Below are 27,826 nucleotides of genomic sequence, written 5' to 3'. Positions count from 1 at the left end.
CATTCATAGTGTCATCTACTCTACTCATCTTTAAATCCCCAGTGCCTCTCATATGTGGTACTCAACAAATGTTCAACAGATGTGTCCCCTCCTTCAATATAACTTCGTTTAATCCAATTCCTATAAACACTGAATTAATGTTGTTCAAATGCTATGAATTCCTGTGGATCCTTTATGCAAACAGCAGCCTTCAGTCCTCACCCATCCTCCATTTGCATTTTGATTGGACAAAAGTATGTGGTCTTTTTAAAATTTTACTTTGTTGCTAGTATTTAAAACTTGGAAGATTTCGCATAAAATGCTCTTTCTGGCTTCCCTAGAAACATGAGCACACATTCCTGCAGTCCCCGTGAGCTAGGGAAGCCGGCTCCTTCAGACAGGGCGAAATGTGCTGCACTTTGCCACAAGCCCCACCTTCCCCTACTTCCCCTCCACAGAAGCCAAGCGACAGCTGCTGTGGACCATCTCGCCTTTGCTGGGGATTTTCTTGCCCCAGACCTTCATTTCGGACCCACATGCCCCTCCAGGCATCTTGATCTCTGACCGTGGCCATAGATTATGCCAATGTCATCCAAGAAATACCTCTGAGACGAGCTATGACACAATGAACGGGCAATTTTATTGATTCTACCTCCTAAACATACCCTCCTAGAAGTAGACACACGTTGTGCAGTTTCCAGCAGGGATCTTGGTGCACAGGGATATTAAAGGGGAAGGTAACTCCAACAGGACTTCACGAGGGGGCCAAAACCATGTTTCCTGGAATTCTTCTTGCAAATGATGCCGAAGATTAAGAATTACATTCTCACACCACCAGCACAGCTTAAATACCTTTGACAAAAATAATAATAATAAATTATCTTCAACTCAGAAAATAAATTGTGCTCAGCAGAGTGACAGGAGGGTCCATTCATTGCATTGCACCGCGGGGCCGGACGGGGAGGACAGGTACAGGCAGCTACGCCGACAGGTACACGGGGCCAAGGACACGCTCTCTGAAGTTAGTCAAACGCATGTTTTCATGCCAATGGCGGGTGGTGTTCCCTGGCTGTGGCCTGTCCCGAGTGAGACTTCACTGCCCCTCCTCCTCCTCTTCACGTCCACCTTGTCTTCTGTTTCTTGGCTTGTCTCTTGGCATCTTCTGGGCCACTACTGTCAGAGGCTGTCTGGCCAAGAGCCCGGACGCCCTGCAGTCGAGTCGTCAACTGCAACAGCAAGGGAACGAGCTAAAAAGAGAGGGAGAGAGTGAGGAGGTGCCAGGAGACTCCTGTCCAGATGGGCACTGAAGCCCTGCGTGAGCACAGCTCCTTTTCCAGGTCGTCACCATCCGCTAGGTGCTAATGCTGAGGGGAGCCTTAGTTCAAAATAAGGCAGGCTTGTGCACCCAGAGGTCAGCAGAGACAGCTGGCCCGCTCTGAGCAACACATGCCCCAAAGTGGTCCAGGTTTAAGGATTGGGGGAGATGTTACAGATGTGTATGGAAGGAGGACTGGGGGGCTGGATTTGAGGCTTTTATGCTCCCTTCTCACCCTAAAATGTTGTCATTTTTATAACACTGGACATTCTTCTTTGTCCCTTCACAGCTGGGAGGGACCCCGCTCACCAATATATCCGCTTTCTCCTGAGGTCTCTGGATTTCCTACCTTGTCATGGTTGTAGCCAGCCAACAGGACGAGCAGCGTCAGAGGCAGGGCGATGAAGGAACCTTGGGCGATGTCTTGCTCAGGCAGCTTCCTCTGCAAACACCAAGATTACTGCCACTTACCTGCCATCTGCTATTACGCAGCCGTGACCCACCAGCCTTCTGAATGGGGTGCCCCTAGACACCCAGGTACCCCACACGATCCAAACTCCCACTATCCAAAGTAAGAAACAGAGGCAACTCGCATACATTTTCAGATGTGCCCTCCACTATCCCAACTCATTACTTGCTCTTTGGAGCTCAGGAACAAAGCGTCCATCACACGGTATTCCTCACCCCTGAACTTCCACTGTCCACACTGAGGAAGCAAAGGCCGTGAGAGCAGGCATCCCTGTGTGTGGCTGAGTCCCAGCCACACACAGGGGCCTTTTCCTACAGGAAGTAGGGAGAACCCACTGCTCTAGGCTGGACACACAGCAATGAACAAGCTAGTCCCAGAGACTGTACCAGTGAGGAGACGAAGCAGCTGCTACTTCTATCCCAGTGGCCATTCGCCCTTTCTAAACAGAACCCGCAATGTCATTGGGCCAATCAGAATACAGACCATGCCCATCCTCTTTTACAGTCTGTTTGATACAAGATCCAATAAGATCCACACATGGCAACTGACTGATAAACTGAGTAATTTCTTTTAATCTACAGGTACCCCATCCATATGTTGTTGTTATCTTATTTTTCTTGCAATTTGTCAAATAAGTCAGGTTCCAGGTTGTCGTCCTGCAGTGCCCCACACCCTACATCTGGTTGTGTTTGTCACATGATCTGGTGACCTCTACACATGTCCCGTAAGCTGGCAGCTGGCTCTAGAAGTCTGGGTGAATTGAGCCTCCTGGAGGGCCTCAATGCCACCCATCATGACTCCGTGGCACAGTGGTGACCTTCTTCCCCAAAAGTCACAGCTGAGCCCTTGACCTAAACGATTCCACCCCTCACTGCCGGTTTCCACCTCGAAAGGGACTCTGGCATCAGTGCTCGTAAAAGCAGAAACGCACCTGGGGAAGTCCAGAGTGCAAAATCCAGGAAGCTTGAGGGGCCCCAGGCCGAGGGCCCTTTACACAGCATTCCTGCCTCCATCCAAGACCTGGGGCGCAGGGTGTGTGAATTTTCCTTCTCCCGCCAGCCCGGGTTTCACAGGACTGCCCCTCCCCCTTACCGTGGGGTTAAAAACCAAGGTGATGTGCTTGTGGTAGCCCACTGCGGTGAACGAAACCTGCGGCAAGGCGTAGTCGTACTGGGACCTGGGGAGCGTGGAGTCCAGGAGCACAACGTAGTTCTGTGCACAAGTGAGAAGTTATCTTATAAAGGAGTTTGGGCAAAGCAGATGAAAACGAAAACCTAACGTATGGATGTGATGTTTTTAAGGAAATCCCCAAGTTTATACATCCAAACAAAGGTCGCTAACTTCAGAGTGGTAGCCTCAGTGGGTTACCCCAGCAGTGGCAGCCGCGTGTCTCTGAGATGTGCCTTCTGTAAAGCTTTCAAAGGCTGTGGCACTTTATGAGCGCATTTAACCACAATTATGGCCCTCTGAGGATATGACTTTATGATACACAAGGCTTTCTTATGAGCCCATTTTAATAAGGGAGGGACGTGATCAAACTGGGGAAGACTGTTTGCAATCCAAAATGAGGCTGACTTTTCAGGGACAGCACTTTGGTGGCTCATTAGCTGGCATGTGTTAAGAACACAGCATCTCAGGAAAGGTACCGTGACGGTCACGGCCCTGCGTGCTGAGCCCCGTGCGCCAGGTCAAAGCCTGCTCTGCTCGCAAACACTGACAAGATCGGCACGATGACCCCCACTGTACAGATGGGGAGAGCAAGGCCTGAAGGACTGAACAGTGACTTGCCCAGGGTCACTCAGCTAGTACAGTGCCAACCAGCCTTGGAACCCAGCACTGTTCACACTGCTGTGCTGCCTAAGGTATCCATCCCAGAGGGCATCAGGGAATGAAGGGGAACGCCCCAAACTCCATCTCAACCTATGTCATTGCTTTATAGCCATTCCACACTGAGAAAGGCCAGTGTATCACCCTGTGCAGGTGGTGAAAAGCCAGGAGAGGGAATGTCACGCCACAGGCTCACTGATACCCTGAAGCTAAGTCCCCAGAAAGGAACCAAATTCTCTGCAAAGGTTGCTCCCACCACACCAACTACAAAAGTTTTCTCTGTCCAGTTAGAATTGATAATAAACATTCTATATTCAATAAATGAATGTCCAACATTAGCGCCTTGGTTAAATCAATTATGATATTTCTTATACTATGAATTACTGTGCAACTATTCAAAATCATGTTATAAATGATTTATGATGGGAAAGATTTGTGACATATTCTTCACTGAAAAGCACAGATTACAAAGTGATATATAAGAATCCCAGCTCTGAATTATTAAAACAAATGTATCTTAGATTCAAACTTATACATATATGTGCACACACACTGAAAAAAGACCAAAAGGATACTTAGCAACACGTTAACAGTGGTTATTTCTGGATGAGGGTATTATGTCTGATAACACGCCCACCCCCTCCCAAACTCTCCTGTCATGAGCAAGTGTTATTTTTGTAAACAGAAAAACACTAATTAAGAAACATAATCACTACAGAGCCCAATCTCCTTTGATTCAGAGAGGAAAACATCAACCATTTCTGTGGAGTGTATTTAGAGAGAAAATGAGAGAACTGTGCTTTCTAAAACTGAAAAGTGGGATTATTAAAACGAAGACGGAACCGAGAATGGTGCCGTGCCGTTACCTGGCCATCTCTGAGCAGTGGCGGGAAGTGGAAGAAGAGGGACTGGCCAAGAGAAACCGTCTGGATCGGGTTGTCGAGGTTCTCACTTTTGTACAGCTTGACCTGGAGAGCGGTAACAAAGCAGACGGGCTTTTGAACTGAGACACGATAAACCTTCCCTTTCAGACATCCTCAGGAGAGCTTGTCTCCTGGGAGGAAAGGGTCTTTGGAAACATGGGTACTTGAAAGAGAATCCGTCCTCCCCTGACAGGCCATACGTAACGCATTCCTCAGTCACCTGAGACTCCAGTTACATGCCGTACAAAGACACGTAAGGCTTACAGCAGATTCTGACTTATGTTATGTGAACACTCAATATGGTGATAATAGTTAGTATAATGACATTAAAAAAGAATCGCTTCTAACATTTCTCTAATATACCAGGCGTGCAACAGGCGCCTTATATGTATTGTCACCCATCCTGGCTACTAAACAGGCATCGTTATTATCCCTAAGGAGACTCGGGGAGCCTGCATCACTTAAGGTCACATAATCTTATATATGCAAGATCCTGTGACTCCCCATCACTGAGGTCTCACGCCCCTCTCTCCCTCCCCCTGGCACTGCTCTCCATATGCTGTAACCTGGAACCTGAAACACATTCCCATTTTGCATTTGGTACTCCGGTCTGCTTCCAGCAATGCACTGCTTTGCTTCTGGCCTTTCTCTCCAGCCCAGGTGTGCTGCCTGTCACACCATATGTTTCTAACTCTCTATCTCTCTCCCTTCCTCTCTGTAAAAAATCAATAAAATATATTTTAAAAAAAAAAACAAAAAAAAAACCTAAATGCACGTTTTCACTCAAGTCTAATACTTCACTGTATACAAAATTACAGTGCCTCTGAAAAACACACTCCCGAGGGGATTCATTGACATCTCTCAAGGGATCACAGGGCACTGTATAAACATCTCTTCCTTCATTCCAGAGAGCACATTTTGTTAGAACTTGGACAGACCTTAAGAGGTCAGTGAGTCTAACTCCCTGGCTTTACAGAGGAGAAAACCAAGGTCATGGGAATGAAGTGGCTGCCCAAGCTGACAAGGGACGTAACCACCGTGACAGGAGGCAGCCCAGACCGTCTGAGTTCTAGCTCACTGCCCACCATCGCCACCCTGGACAGAATTTAAATAGTTACGAAGCACTTCGCCTTAAAATTGTATTTGTTTCAGACTTTAGATCATATTGATCATTCATTAGGTTCCCACTACAATACTTACAGAGATATATACTGCTAGTAAAACAGTTATCTGAAACTGGAACGCATTTCTCTCCAGCTACCAGCAATCATTCTCCCAGATATATGCTTGGATCGAAGTTTCTTAAATCTCAACCTCAACACTCAGCATCTCCACCTTTAGCACGCTAAAGCTAGCACCAGAGAGGCACAGACATCCGGTTCTTACTTGTCTCAAAGCTGAAAAGAAAATGGTATTTTCACCTTGAAAAGCTGGCCTTACCCATAATGTAGAAAGATACTCAGAGGAAGTGATCACATTTCCACTTAAATCGAACTGATTAATCTGCCGGAAAACAATGATGTTTATATCGTCGATGTCGTTATTGCCAACCTGGAAAGAAATAAGGAATGCTGGTATTGAGGAAGCTAGAAGAGGAATTTCTACTCTAGCTGTGTGATGTCTCAGGTGCTATTTCATGACAAACTTCACTTCCTATATTAAAGGTCATAGAAGCATCCTAAGTCCCAGGTCACAATCTGATAGTAAGTAGATAGATGGGCTATCCCTGGCTCACAGACACATTTTATTTGACAAATGCAGTCTTTGTTTCCTAAGTTTTAATTACTAGCCAATATTTTTAAAAATTTCATGTACAAAAAAGCCAGATTTTTTAGTCTCTCTTGAAAAAGAAGGTGTTCTTGCCTGGCAGCAATCAGCAAGAACCACGCCACAGCAGCCCCTCTGGGTGGGTGTGTGCTCTCAATTTGTCACTAGTTCATATCTGCCAGCTCACAGGCCACGCGGCTGCTGGTGATCCTGGCCTAAGTCACGACGGCAAGGAAATATATAGAACTGTAAAGTACGGCCATTTAAAATGCCAGCTGCCTTGATCGATGTTTCTCTCTCATCGATGTTTCTGACTCTCTATCTCTCTCTCTTCCTCTCTGTAAAAAATCAATAAAATATATTTAAAAAAAAAAAAAAAATAAAAAAAAAAAAAAAAAAAAAAAATAAAATGCCAGCTGCCATGAAGACATCAACAAAATCCACTCTCCAGGCCAAACAGTCCTAAATGGCCTGCCACCTCTCTCTCTAACCCCTCACAAACTTCATGCCTAAAGCCACCACAAGGCAGTCCCTCTTGTCCCACTAAGGCCCTCTAGTCTAGCAAATTTTGTGGGAGAAAAGCTTCATTTCAAGTGATTCCCCGGCCACTTCCTGGAGGGCTGCCTTGTTAGGCATCAATTAGCTAAGAAGTCATTGTCTGGAATATCAGAAAGACTGCCCACCAAATGGAAGAACAGGTTATCTGAATGCAAGGAATCTGGGTGGCCCAGCTACCAATTAGGCCCATGTTCCCTTATCACATGCCCTTGATTAGAAAGCTCCGTGTGCTTTAAGATCCTCAACTTGCAGAATAATGATCAGAGCGTGCAGGGAAGTGGGGAAACAACAGTTCAAATTTCTTCTCTGGATGAGTGACAGCCACGCTGTTCATTAAAAAACCCCACAAGATGCTGCTTGGGAAGATGACACTAATCCAAGAGGACCCTTAATTAGGATTTGAAGTCCCCCCTGCATCCCCCCACCCCCCCACCCCCACCATCGCAGTAGATGAAAGGCAGACAGCCAGAGGAGTGCTAACAGGTTTTTGATCAGGAAGCAATCACACCACTGAATTCTGCTGAAGAACTTCATGCTTACCGTAATTACTCGGTGGTGGGGGAGGGCCCGTTCAATGTGATCATTGCCTTCTGCCTTGAGCTGCACGTGATACACACATCCCGGCTGCAAACAAACCCAGGCCGTCACTTCTCTAGAAACAGGCTCATCACATGCAACCTGATCTGAGCCTGTTCTGACTGCAGGTCCGCACCAGGACCGCAGCTCTCCTGCCTCACTCATTTCAGCTCCCAGTCTGCACCTGTCAACCTAATAGTGTGGCGAAGGCCTGGGGTAGGGTGGGAACCGGGTGGAGGGGGGCAATAGGGGAAAACGGGGGACATCTGTAATACTCTCAACAATAAAGATTTAAAAAAAAAAATCCTGATGAAGAAACATTTACCTGACATTCTGCAATTCCTCAATCCCCATTCAGTTTCTTTTACCCAAGGAAACTTAAATGTGGTTTCTTATTTCAAAACTGCAAATATAATACACTCCCAGTCTGACAAAGTTCTTCTTCCCTGCTGTCCGCCCCTCCCCTCTGCTTGTATAGTACATCGAGTGATACCTGGAATGACACTCCCAAATGCTTACTGTGGGTATCATTTCTGGGAAGTGGAATTTCAGGTTTTTCCCTTTAAAAAAAATTTCTTCTTTATACTTTTTATTCTATTACTTACATTTATAGGCATATAGCATATTTACCAAAAAGTCAGCATTCTAAGGAAAAAAAACCCACCTTTTTTTGGACACTGATCACATGAAAGATGTATATACACTTACTCAGAAAATTCTGTCAGATAGAAATAATTCGGTCGAAGAAAGCCAGCACATGATGGCAATTTTCCAATAGATGGAAGCAAACTGCCTCGATTAAATGACATTTTATGTTTGTTTTTGACACTGCTGCATGGGTTAGTGGCAACTCTGATAAAGAGAGATATGACTTCAAAGGAGAATTTCTAGGAAGGCTGCAAACTAGATAAATTCAGCTTAAAAGCAAGGCTTTCATAGCACAAATGAACCCATTGTCAAAAAAATTCTGAGTCACTTTTTCCTTACACACTTATTTAAAAAAAAGATAGGTGTCTTTCCCCTGGCTTCCGACCTTATTTCCAGGTACCCCAATATCTGAGAATGGGGGTGCCCTGGACATTGGACATGAGTATTCTTGTCTTTGGGGAAGAACAGCATTGCCTCAATGTATCTAAGTAAACTGACGAAGTGATTTGCATCTCAGCTCACGTGATTTGGGCTAACATTAGTTTGTTGCTGAGATACATGAGGCCATCTCTGGGGTTAAGAATATAGTTTGTGGAGGAAACCAAGATGGCAGCATAGGTAAACACCGGAGTTTGCTGCCTCGAACAACCACTTCAAAAATACAACTAAAAGACAGAACGGACATCATCCAGAACCACAGGAAGGCTGGCTGAGTGGAAATTCCACAACTAAAAGGAAAGAGAAAAGCATACCGAGACTCAGAGGAGGCACATTGCAGAAGTAAAATACTAAGGTACAGAGGTGCACTCGGAGAGGGCTGGCGGCTGAGGGTGCGGTTGTCGTTTTCAATCGGGAGGGAGTCTCAGGCTCTGAGCTCCAGTTCTGAGTGAGTCTCTGGGGACCCAGACTCATACAGGAGAAGCGGGACTGTCTGGCATCGGTCGGAACTGGAGGGCAGCTTTCTCTCCGAGGGGATTGCAGCGATTACCGGGACATTGAGAAGCCGAGCCTCTGAGAGCAGCCATAACTGCGAGCCCCGCCCTGTTGATCCCGTGGGACCCACCCCGCCCAAGCCCTGCAGGGAGGCTTTCGCTGGATAGCCTAAGGCAGAGGCTAGATTAGCACCTCCCTAGAGATCCAGGAGCCAGTATACCCAAGGGTCAGAGTGGGACCATCCAGTTTGCAGCTCCATGGAACCATAAAGGACACACTCAGGGGGCAGACTCAGTGAGCACCAAAGCCCCAGTGAAGCAAGTCTTGCCCCAAGGGGTGTCTCCAGCACAGAAATTCTCCCACTGCAAACACAGCTGATTCTCACAGCCAATTGGCCTGGAGGTCAATTCCTCCCAGTGATACCTACAACAATCAAGGCTTAACTACAACAAGACTGTGCACAAAGACCACAAGGGGGTGCACCAAGAGTGTCCTCCTCAGGTAATTGGGGAGGCTGAACCACTGGGCCCTAGAAGACACTTAGCACAGAAAACCACTTTATCAACACAGGGAAGCATATAAAATGCAGAGACAAAGAAAAAGGACACAAATGACAGAAATGGAGGAAAGCAAACTACTGGATATAGAGTTCAAAACCACACTTTTAAGGTTTTTCAAGAATTTTCTAGAAACTGCCGATAAACTTAATGAGACCTACAAGAAATCTAATGAGACCCTCGACATTGTGATAAAGGACCAACTAGAAATTAAGCATACACTGACTGAAATAAAGAATATTATACAGACTCCCAACAGCAGACTAGAGGATCACAAGAATCAAGTCAAAGATTTGAAATACGAAGAAGCAAAAAACACCCAATCGGAAAAGCAAAATGAAAAAAGAATCCAAAAATACAAAGATAGTGTAAGGAGCCTCTGGGACAGCTTCAAGCGTACCAACATCCAAATTATAGGGGTGCCAGAAGAAGAGAGAGAGCAAGATATTGAAAACCTATTTGAAGAAATAATGACAGAAAACTTCCCCTACCTGGTGAAAGAAATAGACTTACAGGTCCAAGAAGTGCAGAGAACCCCAAACAAAAGGAATCCAAAGAGGACCACACCAAGACACATCATAATTAAAATGCCAAGAGCAAAAGACAAAGAGAGAATCTTAAAAGCAGCAAGAGAAAGAAAGTCGGTTACCTACAAGGGAGTACCCATACGACTGTCAGCTGATTTCTCAACAGAAACTTTGCAGGCCAGAAGGGAGTGGCAAGAAATATTCAAAGTGATGAATGCCAAGAACCTACAACCAAGATTACTTTATCCAGCAAAGCTATCATTCAGAATTGAAGGTCAGATAAAGAGCTTCACAGATAAGGAAAAGCTAAAGGAGTTCATCACCACCAAACCAGTATTATATGAAATGCTGAAAGGTATCCTTTAAGAAGAGGAAGAAGGAGAAAAAGGTAAAGATACAAATTATGAACAACAAATACACATCTATCAACAACTGAATCTGAAAATCAAATGAATAATCTTATGAACAGAATGAACTGGTGATTATAATAGAATCAGGGACATAGAAAGGGAGTGGACTGACTATTCTTGGGGGGGAAAGGGGTGAGGGGGATGCGGGAAGAGACTGGACAAAAATCGTGCACCTATGGATGAGGACAGTGGGTGGGGAGTGAGGGTGGAGAGTGGGTTGGGAACTGGGTGGAGGGGAGTTATGGGGGGAAAAAAGAGGAACAACTGTAATAATCTGAACAATACAGATTTAATTAATAAAAACTAAATAAATAAAGTTGAAAAAATCCTAAATCGAAAAAAAAAAAGAATATAGTTTGTGAGTCTGAAAGGCGGGAGACCCAACTCCAAATCCAAGCAGCCCAGTCCAGTGGGTGCCATCTAACCCACACACTCTGTGACTCCTACAGTTTACACTCAGCGTCTGCTGAATGAGCATGGGAATGAATGAATAAAAACTGAGAAAAAAAGTGCCATAAATCCTAAACCAAATGTTGCTACTTAGCAGCGAAAAGGACAAATAAGATGGTTGTCTGGCTCACACAAGTTATGGATGTGTTGTTTTTTTAATTAATTGTTTACATAGAAAAGTCAGGAATGTTCACATGGAAATCTAAACTTCTGACTTCTCTTTTAAAAATTCAAACTCTGTGGCTGCCCTCAGTCTGTCTTCCACATGGCCATAACGAGCTAGAGCTGGGATGTAGCTTCTCCCTTTACATGGGCCATGCCCTCTCCAGTTCCCCAGTCCTCTTCACTCCCTACTCTACACCCCGCCTCCTTCAGCCATTTGCACCTCTCTATGGGCCCCACAGGCCTTTGATTTGAGAGCCCTGGCCTAAGCCATAACCAACCAATTCTAGGCAAAACCCCCAATTCTATACCAAACCCATGGGTTTCCAAATTTACTTCGATACAAAACCCCAAACCAATATGTCAGCTAGTTAAAAGGCAAGATGTGTCAGTTAAGAAAAAACTTGAGAGGGTTCCAGAACCATACCCACCTCCCCAGACCTCTGGCCTGGCCCAACCCTATCAATTTTGGAGGTTCTACAAGATACCTCCAAACACTGTATGAAAAATCCCCTAATAAAACATGCTCAAAGTCTCACCAGCAATCCACGTAATCTGAACTTCCCCTCTTCATCCGTCACGGTGTCCTCCCCATAAATACTACAGTCGCTCTGTCCCACCGCCTCCACGGCAACCCCCTGCTCCGGCTCTCCGTTTAAAGAAGAAACTGTGCCATAGCAGCTAGAGTGACAAGAGAAGACAAGGAACGTGATAGTCCTGTGATTTCCTAAAGCACACAAAGAAACTCAAAGTGTCCCGCATTTACCAACAATTTACAGGGCAAGACAGCTCAATGGAGAATTGTGCTCTAAGGCCACAGGCCCTTCAGATCTCACTGTGTCACCTGCCAATCCAGCCAGGATACCATCAGTATCTCCTCTCATACATCCTAAGGGACACTCCAGAAAACTGTAAGCTAAAAAGGCTAAGCTTTATTTTATTCCATTTTATTTTATTTTATTTTATTTTTATTACGATTTATTCTAAATAGCAAAGTATTCAAAGTATTCATTGTTGAAAATGGCCCCATTTTTCTGAACCCACTGTTTCTGATTAATCAATGTTCATTTCAAGTGTTTTTTTAAGTGTATATAAATACCTTTCTGTGTGTGTGTGTGTGTATGTATGTGTGTAAGTACACACACACATTCACACACACACACGTATTTGCAAAAAACCATCACTGGAAGTATTTAAAAACACCGGAAAACTGAGGTAGCTGGGAGACAAGAATAGAAGGAAAATTTTACATTGTGTACTCTTTTCAACATTTTGATGTTTTACTCAAGTGAATGCATTCCTCCTTTAAAAATTTTAAAGCAACCAGATAGGCTCTCACAGGCCAATTTCAAAAGAGGAACTTTGTGGCTGAACCACTAGTTTGAAATATTAAAAGGAAAGGGTGGCAATCAAAAGTCTTGGACCCATATCCCATGTCCCTTGGCTCCCAAATTTAGTCCATGTGATGGCTGGAATGAGCGTCCAGATGATTTCAGTTTGAGGGGGATCCCACAGCCAGGCCTGGACGAGAGGGAAGTGGGCAGGGGTTGCTCACCTGTAGGCCGTGCGGTACCCGGTGATGGTGATCTTTAAGTTCTGCCCTTCCTGCACCTCAATCATTTGGGAGGATGGCTCAAACCGGAATTCTTTCATCATGGGCTTGAAGTAATACTGGCCAGGGCTCTGCCAAAAGACAACCACAACTGAGCCTCTGGGCCGGGCTTAAAAGGGGGAGACTAAGTCATGATGGACCAGAACTATGCCCTGGACAGACATAGATGGTACCAGTAACTCTACCATAAACAGTTATGGTAACGGCAATTACAGTTCTAACAGCAGCTGTCATTACCATGTGCCTTCAGTAACTGTGGAGGTAGCAGTCCTTTGCATTTTAGGAATGAAGAAACTGGGGAAACTGGGGCTCAGAGATCAAGTAACCTGCCCAAGATGACACAGCGAGTAAGGAGCAGAGGGAAGATTTGAACCAGGGTATGCATCACCACATAGCGTATGACCTTTCGGATACACCTCACTGCCTGCTTGTGACACCCCTGTAACAATCACTTTATTCCCTGGACTGACAAGGTGGCCAATTCACGCACACTGCCTAAGTCCCCACCAGCCAAGGGCTCAGGCTACATCTGGAATGAAAAATTGGTGCTATCCTCACAGCATGGGGAGTGCACTTTGCAGAAGAAACACAAGCTAACTGCTGAATAAGATCGGCATTATAAACAACGGGATCCTTGGTAAAACAAAGGGCCGCCTAAGACAGGAATCGCTGTGGCCAGGGTCATTAATTACACTCTTTGTGACAGCTGGGTGACCAGAAAACAAGAAGTGTGCGCGGAAGGGAACATGAATCAGCCGCATTAAACTCTAATAAGAGCAATACTCTAATTACATTTGCTCCCCTGAGAAACTTCAAACACTCCACGCTGGTGTTGTTCTCACGTCCAGCGGTATGTAAGTCACACACTGCATGCCTGCTTCCTCGTGGGGAAGACAGGCAGGAGCTAAGTTACAGGACATCTTACCAGGTTTGAGAAAGTCAGGATGCCATTGTCCTGAGTCAAGAGGTTGGAACGAAACACTCCTCCACTGAGGGACAGGAGGACCCCAGGGAGGGGCTGGTCGTCTTCAGCTTTTATCTGGGGGCGAGAAAGGAACCACCGCAAGGTGAACCCACAGTAACCATGCAGACAGGAGTTCACAAGCCAAGAGGCAATTCTTATGGGTTGTTTCTCTTTTGTTGTTATTTGTTGGGGGAACAGAATGTCTGTTCCTCGTCCCCAGGGGTAACTGCTGTTAATAGCTTGGTGGGTACTCCTCCGGAACTATTTCGATGCCCACACAAAGCTTATAAACATTATGGCTATTGTTGACAGACTGGCAAGTTTACTGGGGCAGGAGGGGTTGAGACAAAAATGGCATGCTGCCCTGGCTGGTTTTTGCTCAGTGGTTACAGCATCAGCCAACGGAATGAAGGGTCATGGGTTCAATACCTCAGTTGCAGGTTCCCCAGCCCGGTGGCGGGGAGGTGGGAGGGTGTGCGGAAGGCAACCAATCAATGAGTCTCTCTCACATCGATGTTTCTCTCTCTCTCTCCCCAGGCTTCCTCCCTTCCATCTCTCTCTCCCTCCCTTCCATTTTCTCTAGAAGCCAATGGAAAAAATATCCTCAGGTGAGGATTAAAAAAAAAAAAATGGCATGCTTACACAGTACACGTGCTTTCTGCCTCAACCTCAGACCCTGCCTTTCCCTCTTCTATCAGCCCAGAGATCTGCCTTCATTGCTTAACAGTGGAATAGCATTCAGATGCAGAGGCCAGTAAACCGTCTTGTGGTGGAAAAGGAGAGAAAAATCTAAAGATCCCCGAACATGCTTATCTTTGTGCACTTAGGTTTTTCTCTTTTCCTGAATAATCCATTCCTAGGAGTAGAATCGTTGGGTATGTGCACTCTAAATTCAGAAAGATACCACCAAATTGAACTCTCAAGTGGCTATAGCCATGCATGCTCCATAAATCATCCATGCATGGAAAAATACACGCTCTCCAAAACATGGATATGATCCTAATTATTGCAAATCTAACCGAAAACCCAGTGTTTCGATGGTAACTTCCTTTGCATTTCCTCAGTCACCAAAATTGAGCATTTCTTCTATGTTTATTATTCACTTGTATTACTTCTGTGAATTGCCTTTTCATATCCTTTGTTCTCTTTATTGAGTTTTTTCTTATTAATTTAAGAAGTTCCTTGTAAACTGGGGATATTATTTATGGTATAAATATTTCTTCCAAGTTTGAATAACTTTCAATTTAGTTTAAGATGTAATCTGCAATACAGGATTTTCATTTTTTATGTGAGATGATCTGCCGTTCTTTTCCTTCGTCCTCCATGTTGAAAATATCCCTACTCGGACATCTCACAGCATCTCCCTCCCAAGAAGGATGGAGAGAGGAGAGAGAGACTTCAAACACCACTGCAGGAACCCCTGTGTCCTCTGACACAGAACAGTGGAGGGAGAAAGCTTGGAACACTTCCCAAAAGGCATGCAAACAAGCTTAAGTCACAGATCTCCAAATTACGCTGAGTGAAAAAAGCCAGACAAAGAGGCCACCCTGTATGATTCCATGTGTATAAAACTCTAGAAGCTGCAAACTAATTCACAGAGATAGGAAGCAGATCAGATCAGTGGGGTGGGATGGGAGGGATGGATTACCAAGTGGTACAAGAAACTTTGAGGAGTGTTTGGTGGTGTTTTCATGGGTGTGTTCTTATGTCGAGATTATGTTGGCGATATATCATATTACACACTTTATGTGCAGTACATTGTATGTCAATTACACCTCAATAAAACTGCTTTTTAAAAACATACAGTGTTACCTCAAAGCTTACGCCTGCCAGGGCATACGCTTTAAAATCTCCTATGGTTCCTTCCACCGCAGTCAGGACATAGCCCTCCTTCTGTGAGGACACGGTGTACTCCAGGTCACTGTGCAGGGGCCCGACACTGAAGAAAGAGAGCAATGCAGAGACGGCCTCGCCTCACCACAGGAAATCCCGGCTCCCCAGCTGGCCCCAAGCAAATGTTTCCTAATCCCAGCTTACCTGTAGGCACCTTTGTCATCGGTAAAGACTGTGATGAAGGGTGAACTTGCCCCCTTTTCACTGATGACAATCTCGACTCCTTCCAACTCTGGGTGGATCTGGCCTTCCAGGAATAAGCCTGCTTTCCCGTGGATCTCGATCAGCTTCCCTGGGCAGCTTTCTAAAAGGGAAGAGGTGAACAGAAGAATACGACCGAGCTGCAGAGGACGGGAGCCTTCTGGTGGGGAACTTCCCAATAAGAAGGGCCTAAAACTGAGGTATCTGAAGCTAACCTCCAAATGAGGTTGTTTAATGTTCCAGAAACTTTAATAAGGAAAAGTGGCCCAAGCCTCTCTCCATCCTGGAAAGGCCTTATTTAACTGCCAACAACGTTAACAGGTAAACCTAACGCAAGCCGGGGTTTCACGACTCCTCTCTCTCGGTTCTCACCAGCTCACCAGGGAGAGATGCCTTTACAGCAGATAAGAGTTGTGCTGCTCGACCCCAGAGGACCCAACACGGAAGGCCACCCCAGACAGGTTGCCCGTGGGAAGGCAGGCTCTTCAAACTCTACTTCCAAACACAAGCCACATAAATCCCCGGTATTGAATGAACCCATGATGCTAGAAAAAACTATCAGTAGCCAAAAGGCAAATACTCAGTAAGCAATTACTTCTAATCCTATATAAGAAAAGGCTAATATGCAAATTGACTGAACGGTGGAATGACCGGTCGCTATGATGCGCACTGACCACCAGGGGGCAGATGCTCAGCCAGAAGCTGGGCTCCCAGCTGGCGAGTGCAGCGGTCAGCAATGCTAAGAACACCTTGGGAGATGTCTGCCAGCTTAGGCCCGCTCCCCACGGGGTCCCGGACTACGAGAGGGTGCAGGCCAGGCTGAGGGACCCCCTCCACCCACCCAGTGCACAAATGACATGCACTGGGCCTCTAGTTACCAATAAAGAAGGGCCCTAACCAGCACGAACAGTTCAGACACAGAATTAACTAATGTTCCACAACTGATGATTTTGCTTTTCACGGACCTCTGCTGTCAACCTGGTAATGTCAAGAAAAACCAAGTCCTGTTCCAAAAAAGATCTCCCCTTTCTGACAGCAAAAGTTACTCTTACTGATTTCATTCATTCACTCATTCCTTCATCAAATAGTAACATCTATGTGCCTTAAAAAGATGCTATCTCTGTAACAACAACACAGAATAAATGTTTCAATGCAGCAAAGAAACGACTGCAAAGGTGTGTCACTGGCTCACTGAGGTGACATCTACCTCCACTGACGGTGGCTTCCATGGAAGGGGGATAAAAGAGCAGCTCTTTAGACGAGGGTGTGACAGTGATTTTCTCTCCAGACCTGAAATAATAAAAAGACTTCAATTTGGCTGGCTCTGTCCCGCCATTAGGAAGACTATCAGAACAGAGGACACTGCAGAGAAAGCCCAAGAGAGCTTACCGGGCCCAGTAAGAGAAGTCGTAGGAGAAGGGGCCTTGCAACTCATCCACCATCTCTTGGACAGGGGGCTTGGTGCTTCCTTCTCCACCTTCTTCATTGCCCTTCTTCTCCCGCTCCTGCCTGCGGCTCTCAATCTCAGCCAACTGCTGCTCCCTCCGCAGCTCCTGCACAGACTTCAGGGGGCCTAAGACTAAGGCGGGTTCACTGTCAATGGAAGACCTGGAGGAAAGGAAGGAGCGGCCCATAGGTAACAAAACTAAACATCTGATAGAACCACACATGGCACAATATTCTCCTGATTTGAATATATTAATAGTTTTTTAAAAAAATAAAGACTGGCCCAGACAATGTGGCTCAGTGGTTGAGCATTGACCCATGAACCAAGAGGTTATGGGCTTGCTCCCCAGTAGGGGGCGTGCAGAGAAAGCTGATCGATGTTTCTCTCTCGTAGATGCTTCTATCTCTCTATTCCTCTCCCTTCCGCTCTCTAAAAATCAATAAAAACATATTAAAAATAAATTAAGGCTGAATTTCTGTGTGATGGTAGTAGTATTTGGGAGATCTGGGCTGGAATGAGATACCATTGACTTTATGGCTGGATGAAACCATGGCAGATTTTCCAAGGACATGAGTTCTACCCAGGCTGCCATCCTCCGCCTTTCATACAACACATATTAAGAACATCCTCTGCCAGAGAACCAGGCACTGGATACAATCATTCAACAAGACAGGCAATATTCCCTAACCCTGGCGAATCCTCATTCTAGTGGGAAGAGGCAGGAAAAGGAAAAATGATGTCACATGACAAGTACAATGAAAAAAATAAAGTAGTGTGGAAGGAGACATTGCTGGGAGCATGGGGGTGCTATTTTTAGGGAGTGAGCCAAGGCCTTTCGGATCAAATAATCCTGAAGGAAGGGAAAAAGTGGGCCATGTGGCTCTCTGGGTGAGGAGTGTCTCAAGCAAGGAGAGGACAAGTGCAAAGTCCTGGGAGTCTTGGATGGGGAGCTCAAGGGACAGCAAGGAGACCAAGGTAACCTGGGGAACGGGCCCCAGGGAAGAGTCCTTGGGTCGGGGGAGGAGGAGAGCCCTGCGGGGACTGGGACTTCACAGACCTTCGATTTAATTCTGAGTGGAATGGAAAAACCCCTGGAGTTTGAAATAGAGGAGTCATATGATCTCTGGTATTAAAGGATCACTCTGGCTTAACATGGCCTGGCCCCTACCAGCTTAACTCTCCTGAATGTCCCCAACGCCAACAAGTTCAAATTCAAAGTGCTTATGGCACTTGTAATCTTTCAGCTCTGTGTCTGGTTCTTGGACTATCTGCCTCCCCCATGAGTCTAGGGCAGGAGCTGTGGCCTACAACCAGTCACACCGAAGACTCTCAAGAAATACTTTCGGAAAGGATGGATGGGTGAAAAGGCGGTGGACAAAAAGATTGAGATATAGCTGGAAAGGCAACTTCAATTAAGGTAAGGACAGAGAAAGGTTCTCAGATTTCCATTGCCAAAACTTTCAAAATGAAAGTTGCTAAAACTTTCATTTCTCAAGAAAACTGGGGTTTAAGAAAACTGGGGTGTCACCTCACCACATGCAAAATTTCTCTCAAAGGGCACATTCACATGAACCTGACCCTCAGGGAGGCACGGCCTTTCATGTCCTTTCTCTCTCGTGACCTTTCCTACATAAGGTACTATCTCTATTTTCCAAGCCCTTGAGAGAAGGTCTAAGAAAAATAGGCAATATTTTTGAATTTGCTAAAACACTTGAAATACAATGAATAAACCAGAGACTTTTTCCCTCTAGCAAAGAAAAGAAGTATAAAGAGTTCAAACAGAAATTTTTAGGCACTGAAACGAGCTGTCAGAAGGCTCTTCCTCATCCCAAGTTAATTCGTGAATCATAAAAGGAAAGGATCAAGGCTGCTGCTAATTTATGGCTATGTCACATCAGTATGAGAGAGAAGGCCATTTGTATATACACCTAGAGATAAGAAATCAAAAATAGTTTTCAGAGAGTCTATTAGAGAAGCCCCCAGGCCTCACCCACCAGCCTCCCTTGCTCAGCCCACCACAAAACACTAGTCTTACTTGATAGTCACAGTGACATCCATCACTTTGTCAGTGGTGATAGTTCCAAGGACATGGTGGCGAATGGCTGTCAACGTCAAGATACTGGGTGAAGACCTATAAATCACAGAAGTGGAAATAAAACACAGGCAATATCACCTAGTCATTCTCAAGGGGTCACAAACAACACCCTTTATGGGCCACCTTCCTGACCCTGAAATAGACTACATGAAATTGCTCTTAGTTTAGGCCAAAATAACTTCTGAAATACATATATCGGGGTTTTAAAGAATAAACGATTTCTCCACTCCAAAACTTTACACTCGAATCCCCAGTGACACCCACAAGCCTTTGTAAAAGTGGAGAAATGGTGGGCTAGAGCTTGAGAAATTCCTATCAGTGAGGGCTGGAGGAAGAGTTAACAAAGATTATCTTTAATCCATTTCGAAACCACAGCCTTCCATCTTTGGTTGACAGAATTCTTGGGAAAGAGTCCCTATCTCCACTTTCTCAATAATTTACCCAAGTAGTATGCTAAGTGAAATACATCAGACAAAGAAAGACAAACACCATATGAGTTCACCTATATGTGGAATCTAAAAAACAAAATAAACAAAAACCAAACAGGAATAGACTCATAAATACAGAGATCAAAAACTGAGGGTAGTGAGAGGGGAAAGGGGGGTGGGGAATAGGGTGAAAAAAGGAGGAAGGGATTCAGAAGTACAAATTGGCAGTTACAACAGATACGAAAAATACAGCATAGAGAATATGGTCAATAATACTGTAATAATTAGCCTGTCGGCGTGGCTCAGTGGTAGAGTGTCGACCTATGAACCAGGAGGTCATGGTTGGATTCCCGGTCAGGACACATGCCTGGGTTGTGGGCTCGATCTCCAGTGTGGGGCGTGCAGGAGGCAGCCAATCAATGATTCTTTCTCATCACTGATGTTTCTCTCTCTCCCTCTCCCTTCCTCTCTGAAATCAATAAAAATATATTTTAAAAAATATATAGTAATAATTATATATAGTACCAGGTGGGTACAAGATTTACTGGGGGGATCACTTCATAAATTATATAAATGTCTAACTACTATGCTGTACACCTGAAACTAATAATATTGAACGTCAACTGTAATTGGAAAATAAAAATGCTTTAATTTAAAAAAAAGAAAATAATATTAATTTCCCCAAGCATCTTAAAATCCTTATCTAGAAACTTTTTAATGCCTAACCTTAACCTCTTCCAGAAAAGCTACAAAAAATTCCTTTTGTTCTCAGAAATGACTAAAGAAGAGACACACACTCATTCTCTATGGAAGTCACACAAACACACAGAGCAGAGAAGCCCCAGCTTACGTGTCATAGGTATAGAATGCTTGCTCAAACCGGTGGCAGGAGCGTGGGGTCACCTTGTACACACCTGCAACCAGGAAAGCAAAAGGCATTTTCAGAGAAGGGCATCTACTATGCTAAGCAATTCCAACATTTGAAATCCAAAGGCACTACCTCAGTTGAAGACCCACAATATACGATGGCATCTTACCCATGACCCAAACCAGTTAGTGGCCTACTGACAAGCTCAGGATGTTCCTTTCTATAACTTAACAATGCACAGTAGTTTAATCCACACAGACCCAGCTAACAGATATGTGCACAAGAAGGAACGGAAGGGCATTACTACAACAACTAAGACGGAGAATTTTCTACCTAACAGATTCTATTAAACATTCAAAAGATAACCATAGCCTGAGCTCCTTCCCATAAATATTCCTAAACAGGGCATGGGGCAGGGAAAGGCCCAGAAAATTATGAACCAATCACAGAAAACACTCTCATGCCAGAAGTTTATGAGGGTAACACTCAAATAGGGGCATATGGCATCATTTGCCAAAGAAATACAGTCAATTTCAGAAAGGAGAAAAGTCTAACAATGTATTCCCACCGAATGGTCATTAACCCACATTTTTGCAATATGTCCTATAAAAACTGACATTAGTTCAAACCACCTCTGCTGTGTGCATCACACAGTGTAAGCCCCAGTGCAGCTCCTAGTAGAAAGAAATTTGGTTTCTCTGTTCATTTTATTTGCTCTTCCATTTGACAAATATTAATGCACCAGCACCTACTACAAGCCAGGTATTGTGCTAGGTACGGTACATAGCAGGAAACAGGTAAGGCCCCTGCCATCAGGGGCTTACCGCCTACAGAGGGAGGCATCTGAAAACTATTGCAGACCAGTTATGAGCTAAGTGCAGTAAAGGAAAGAACTGAATGCTGTGAGCAGCAGCATGACAGGGAGATATAAATGACACTGAGAGCCCTCCCACCCCTGGAAGGTAATACCTGAACCAAGAAGTGACAGTGGAAAGGCACAGCTGGTTGAAGAGTGGAATGTGAGGACAGGGAGAGCACTTAAGCAAGAACATCTAAATCAAGGGCTTGCTTGGTGCTTCCCCAACAGCTGTCCTTCCTTCCTTGACACCAGACCCGGGTTATGTTTACGGTGGCAATGTGTCCAGCCTCAGCAACATAGCCAACTGTCCCAGCCTCCCTTGCAGCTATAAGTGACCATGTGACACGGTTCTGGCTAATAAGACATATAGGAAGTTTACTGGAGGAGGAGGCATGGAAAATGTTTGCCTGTCCCTCTCCTGGTCTTTCTGCCTTAACCATAACAAGATGGCAGCCATCTTGAAAACACCAGGGAAAAGGCTAAAAGAATCATAAAGACACCAACCCTAAGCTCTACCAGCCACCAAACCCATGCTTGTAGCCACAGCTGCCAGAATTGGTTATCAAGCCAAATTAAGCCCCGCATCTTAATGGCACTATTGTACAGATTCTGTTACTTGCAGCCAAAGGCATCCTAACTGAAACACATAAGGACAGAGTGCCTGGAGCAGAGAGAAGGGCAGGCAGGCTGGATTATACGGGCGCTCAAGGTCTGGTTAAGGACTTTGTATTTCATCTTGAGAACCAAGAGATGTCACTGAATCATTCTTTAGAAAAATGCGAAATAAAACCACGAGATATTACTTTATACCTAGCAGGATGGCTATAGTCAAAAAGACAGACAGTAAGTAATACTGGTGAAGATGTGGAAAAACAGGAACCCTCATGCATTGCTGGCGGGAATATCTAATGGTACATACAGCCTCTTTGGAAAACAATTTGGTAATTTCTTAAAAAAATTAAACATAAATTTACCATATGATCCAGCAATTCTATTCCTAAGCATTTATCATCCCAAAATGAAAACAGATGTTCACACAAAGGTACACAAATATTCATAGCAACATTATTCATAATAGCCCAAAACTGGACATATTCACCAACTTAGGTATCTACCAAGTAGTGAATGGATACACAAAATGTGAAATTGTATCCCTCACAATGGAATACTATCTATACTAATAAAAGGGTAATATGCTTATTAGACCGGTCATCTTCTGGACGACCTTCCAGATGTGCTTCTGGACAAAGCCATGGTGGCGGGGCCAAGGCAGAGGTGGTTAGGGGCAATCAGACCGGCAGGGGAGAGCAGTTAGGGGGATCAGGCCGGCAGGGGAGAGCAGTTAGGGGGATCAGGCTGGCAGGCAGGTGAGTGGCTAGGAGCCAGCATCCCGAATTGCGAGAGATGTCCTGGATTGGAGAGGGTGCAGAGTGGGCTGAGGGACTCTCCCCTCCCGTGTACAAATTTCATGCACCGGACCTCTAGTTTAACAATAAAAAGGAATAAGCTATAAATACCTGCTACAATATGGAATCCAAAACATTACGATGAACTTCAAAAACATTATGCTAAGTGAAAGGAGCCAGACAAAATTGTATGATTCTCAATTATATGAACTGTCCAAAAAAAAGGCAAATCCATAAAGGCAAAAAATTGATTAGTACCTGGAGAGGAAATTCACTATAAACACGTATAAAGGATATTACTAGGTGATGAAAATGTTCTACAGTGGGTTAAAGTGATGGTTGTTCAACTTGGTAAAATTGCTAAAAATGGTTGTATTGTATGTTTTAAATGGGTGAATTTTATGGTCTGCAAATTGCATCTCAAAGTTGTTAAAAGAGAGAGAAGCCACCAAAGTATTTTAAGCACCGTGGGAGATGATCCAATTTTTATTGGCCAATAGTATATTTTTATAGTTGAGAGGGTCTAATCACTTTGTTATACACCTGAAACTAATCTAATATTACACGTCATCTGGCTGGTGTGGCTCAGTTGTTGAGCATCAAATTATGAGTCAGGAGGTCACGGTTCAATTCTCAGTCAGGGCATACGCCCAGGTTGTGGGCTCAATCCCCAGTGTGGGGTGTGCAGGAGGCAATGATTCTCTTTCATCGTTGATGCTTCCATTTCTCTCTCCCTCCCCCTTCCTCTCTGAAATCTATAAAAATATATTTAAAATAATAATAACAATAATATTACATATCTACTGTAATTGAAAAGTAAATTTTAAAAAAAAAAGTGAAAGGGCCCAGCGGTCTACTCAACTGAAACCCAAGAGACTTGCAAGGCCCCAGCTCTAATTCTCTGGGTAAAAACACTACCCCTTGCAGAGGAAAGAGATAGAAAAACAAGAGTGCACTGACCACAGCCAAAATTGATAGCTTGATGCAAATAGAACTGAGGTGGGAAGAAATGCCTTTAAAACCATCCTCTGGTGCCTCTCTGTTTCCCTAGCACGTAGCACATCAATCCTCCCAGACTCACCAGGCTTGGACAGGCAGAAGCGGTTGACTCCTTTGGAGAGGTTATAAATCCCCACATTCTCAGGTCCATTTCCATCCTGATAAAACTCCTAAGGGACCAAAGCCAATACAATGACTTACCGGGGGAGATGGAGACACAAGATGATTAATAATATTTCTGTTTCAGAACCAGTCATCTGTTTTGCCCATTAATCATTTGAGCAGTTGGGTGCCACAGGAAAATTAAAAACCTTCAAAAACTTCCAACAAAAACGTGCTCTCTTTCATTTGGTCGACTAACATTTATTGAGCACCTGCTTTGTGATAGACCCAGAGCTGGGCTTTGGTTGTTGACAGGGCTCCTGTTCTCAAGTGGTTTACATTCTAACATAGGTAGACAGAAAATCAATGTGGTCAACAAAGGAATTAGAGGACTTCAGTTAGTAAGTAATAGAGCTATAAGGAAAATACACAGGGATCTGAATATAGAGTGATCCCCGTCGGTGTCTTTAGCTTGTTGGTCTCAGGGCAGGCCTTTCCTGAGTAGGAAACACTGCGGCTGCAGCCTGAATGATGAGAATAAGCAAGTGCAAACATTTCTGGAGAAGAGACAGCATTCCAAGCAGAGGGAAGAGCATGTGTAAAGGCCCAGAGAAGGGAGCGAGCTGACTGTGGATTGGGAGAAGGCCCGTGTGCTGAGGCTGAGTGAGCAAGGTAGAAAGTGGTAGGAGGTCAGATGGGAGTTGGGGGTGGGCCTTGTTGGCCATCATTAAGGAATGTGGATCTTATTCTAAGGGAAACAGAAATGTAATGGAGGATTTAAGGGAAGGAATGGCTTCCAAATGTCTATCACTTATTCTCAACTGGTTTCCTAAATGGCTATCACTTATTCACCATTTTCAATTCCTCAGCATCTAACATAGCAGTCACTTAATTGCTATTTGCCTCGGTTTCTCTACTGGCACCTGACAATGACATTTACCAATGCTTCAAGTCAAAAAATTATAAAAATTCACAAATGGACCTCTATAGGTCTGCACAATGTTTCCTTTCCAGAAATCCATCTGGTATACTACCTATCAGGCCAGGGAGACCACATCAACAAGAGAATAAGATCCTGTCTAACAGTTCTGTCCTCTGAACCAAAATAAATATACCAGAGGAACTCAGTCAGCTGCACCTGTTAATGATAGCAAATAGAACTGTATGTATATTACCAAGGAAATTTTAAATGCATTAAAGCTTTACTTAAACCTCCCTAAAACCCTGAGAAGTGGATATTATGATCTCAGTTTTAGAGGAGAAAAATGAGGCTCAGAAACATTAAATGAAATTGCCCAAGGCTACACAACCACTGTGCTTTGCACTACATCAATGACTCCCCCAAATCATCAGTTGGAATTTAATGTGAGGCCAGGAAGTGACCCAAATAAAAGCATCTTCCACTGAGGTATTTTAAATGCTTCCTGATGAAGCTTTCCATATTAGGTGGCTGAGTGGAGGGGCAGAAAAGGAAATCTGACTAGACTATGGTTATAATCTTCTTGGCACACTAGTCATTCTTGCTCTCCAAAGGCACGTGCCCTTCCAAATAAGAGGATCCTCAGAAGCCATACATACCAGAGTGATGGCATGAGAAAGGGAACATCTCAGCATATAGCCCGTCTGCCTAAACTCAATCGCTGACACGTCGTCTTCCAGAACCTCCACCTCCAGACTCTTGTTCTTCCAGCACCAATCTTCATGCATGATGCTTACTGGAAAAGCACACAACACAAAGAGATACATGGGCATAGAGCACACCACTCCTGGAATACCACTGGAAAAAATTATAATGAATTCACTAATTATTTAAAAATGCGTGTATACATATACACACTTTAAATATGCATACATACATATGTATATACATACATATCAACAAACATAACACACACACACAAAGAGCAATGCTTAGAAGTAACTACTAAAGAAAAATTGAAACCAATGGCCATTAAAATCACCAAGACAGAAATTCAATTGTGTTTAAACATCAGGCTACTAGTAAGATATTCAGAAATCACCAAACTTGTTCTGTCATGAACCACAGAGCAAATATTGTCAACTTTGTAGGCCACATGGTCCCAACTATTCAACTGTTTACAGTATACAAGCAGCCATAAACAATATATAAACAAATGGGCATAGCTGTGTTTACATAAAACTTAATTTATAAAAACAGGCTGTTGGCCCTGAGGCCGTAGTTTGCCAACACCTGATATAATGGAAAATGTAATTCCCCAGAAAAAGGAGATTTTACAAGCTATTCTCTGCCAGCGGCTCCAAGCTGAGCTTTGAAAAAGCAGAAATACAATATGGCAATGAGCACTTCTTGAGAAACTCAGGGAAAAGAGAACCAGTGTTTGCCAGCACCCACTGCTTTACCAGGCACGGTGCAAGAGCTTTACACCTGTATTTCATTTAGTCTTACCTCCTGCAGAAAGTCTATCACTCCTCTTTTACAGGTGAGAAAACTGAGTCTCAAGGATGGCCAAGGTCACACAGCTGCTAATGGCAGCACACTGTGTTATCATTCCACACTCGCTTTTTCAGCATTTAGAAATAAAATGGCATGAGTGAGGGCACCCTCCCAAAAGAGAAGAGTGTGGCCTATCCTGATATGGTGGCAGCTGGTTCTTAGAGCCTCAGTTAAATAAAGCACATTCAAGGTCACAGGTCAGAGAAGAGCTAAACAAGTAATAGTATACACTGGGGATGCAATTTGGGAGCTGGGTTTTAGAACGCTTAGAAAGAAGGCCATGAGGGCATGTGAGGGCCATGAGAGGCTGTCTTAGTGTCTTACTTTTGTATTTTCCAGGGAGCACATTGTCAAACGTGAAAGTCATCGAGTTGACCTTGCCGGAGAGCTGGAGGCTCCGCTTCTCGCCCTGGCGGCTCAGGGACTGCAGGGTCACCAGCAGATCGCCGCAGGTGTCTGCAGAGAGAAGACAGGAGGGCCTCATTTGACTGCCCTCATGAACCAGAGCACACGTTCGACCTCTGTGTGCTGCTTGCTATCTTTTATCTCCTGAAGGCCAGAGCCAGGGTTCCTTTAAAGCTAACATGTAGCTGCTCGATTCTAAAAAGCCCCCCATGTTGGACATCAGTACCAAGCAAGGAAGCCACCACTGGGGAAAGCAGCTCCACCATTTACTGAAATGGGCAAAGTAGTATTTATGGAGTACCAAGAGGAGCCAGAGAAAAAGATGAAAACTTACTTAATACCCACTTTATACTAGGCATAGAACTGGACCTCTTATCATCATCATCATATTAATACTAGTAGCCCTACGCACGAATCCATGCGTGAGTAGCTCGCTGCCACTTGCCTCAGCTGGCCACCCACCCACCACCGATGGTAGCTCTCTGCTGCTCATAGCTCTCCGCCCACTGCCCCACACTCCTGTAGCTCTCCCGCCACTCATAGCTTGCTGCCCCGCCCTCCTGTAGCTCTCCACCACTAGTAGATTCGTTACAGCATAACGGATAATTAGCCTATTCCTCTCTTATTATATAGGATTACTAATAATAGCAAAGATTTAAATAGCTCTTGCTGTGTCCCAAGTACTTCTAAAGGCTATATGTATATACACTAACTCATTTGACTGTCACAACAAGCCTGTGAGGCAGGTACTATTATCATCTCCATATTATAGATAAAGAACTCAAAGCACAGAGAGTTAAGTAATTTGCCCCAGGTCACACAGGAAAGGTTCGAGCCCATGTGGTCCGGTTTCAGAGTCTATGTAGTCACTGTGCTACACTGTCTCTTAATGACCACATTTAACCTTCATTAAAACCCTCTGACAGCAGCAGTATTGCCATTTAACAGAAGGAAAACAGAAGCTGGGAAA

At 44.5% G+C, this 27,826-nt stretch overlaps 1 protein-coding gene across 1 annotated transcript in view; it reads right to left on the bottom strand.

Moving 5' to 3' along the window:
* Positions 1–595: 595 nt before the first annotated feature.
* The window catches only part of LOC132233123 (BOS complex subunit NOMO1), a 51,690-nt gene continuing 24,459 nt past the window's right edge, over positions 596–27,826 (bottom strand). Inside the window, exons 14-31 of the mRNA XM_059693286.1 lie at positions 26,776–26,907; positions 25,554–25,690; positions 23,956–24,043; positions 20,592–20,655; positions 19,254–19,349; positions 17,161–17,379; positions 16,979–17,061; positions 15,715–15,874; positions 15,490–15,616; positions 13,639–13,752; positions 12,657–12,784; positions 11,641–11,782; positions 7,379–7,462; positions 5,954–6,064; positions 4,457–4,558; positions 2,856–2,975; positions 1,644–1,736; positions 596–1,226 (exon numbers count right to left, since the gene is read on the bottom strand). Of these exons, the coding sequence (XP_059549269.1) occupies positions 1,095–1,226; positions 1,644–1,736; positions 2,856–2,975; positions 4,457–4,558; positions 5,954–6,064; positions 7,379–7,462; positions 11,641–11,782; positions 12,657–12,784; positions 13,639–13,752; positions 15,490–15,616; positions 15,715–15,874; positions 16,979–17,061; positions 17,161–17,379; positions 19,254–19,349; positions 20,592–20,655; positions 23,956–24,043; positions 25,554–25,690; positions 26,776–26,907 (2,132 nt within the window). The 3' untranslated portion in view covers positions 596–1,094. The remainder of the gene's footprint in view (positions 1,227–1,643; positions 1,737–2,855; positions 2,976–4,456; positions 4,559–5,953; positions 6,065–7,378; positions 7,463–11,640; positions 11,783–12,656; positions 12,785–13,638; positions 13,753–15,489; positions 15,617–15,714; positions 15,875–16,978; positions 17,062–17,160; positions 17,380–19,253; positions 19,350–20,591; positions 20,656–23,955; positions 24,044–25,553; positions 25,691–26,775; positions 26,908–27,826) is intronic.

Source organism: Myotis daubentonii, chromosome 4 (genome assembly GCF_963259705.1).
Source record: "Myotis daubentonii chromosome 4, mMyoDau2.1, whole genome shotgun sequence".
In the NCBI taxonomy this organism is placed as follows: Eukaryota; Metazoa; Chordata; class Mammalia; order Chiroptera; family Vespertilionidae; genus Myotis; species Myotis daubentonii.
This window is presented reverse-complemented; position numbering and strand designations above follow the sequence as displayed.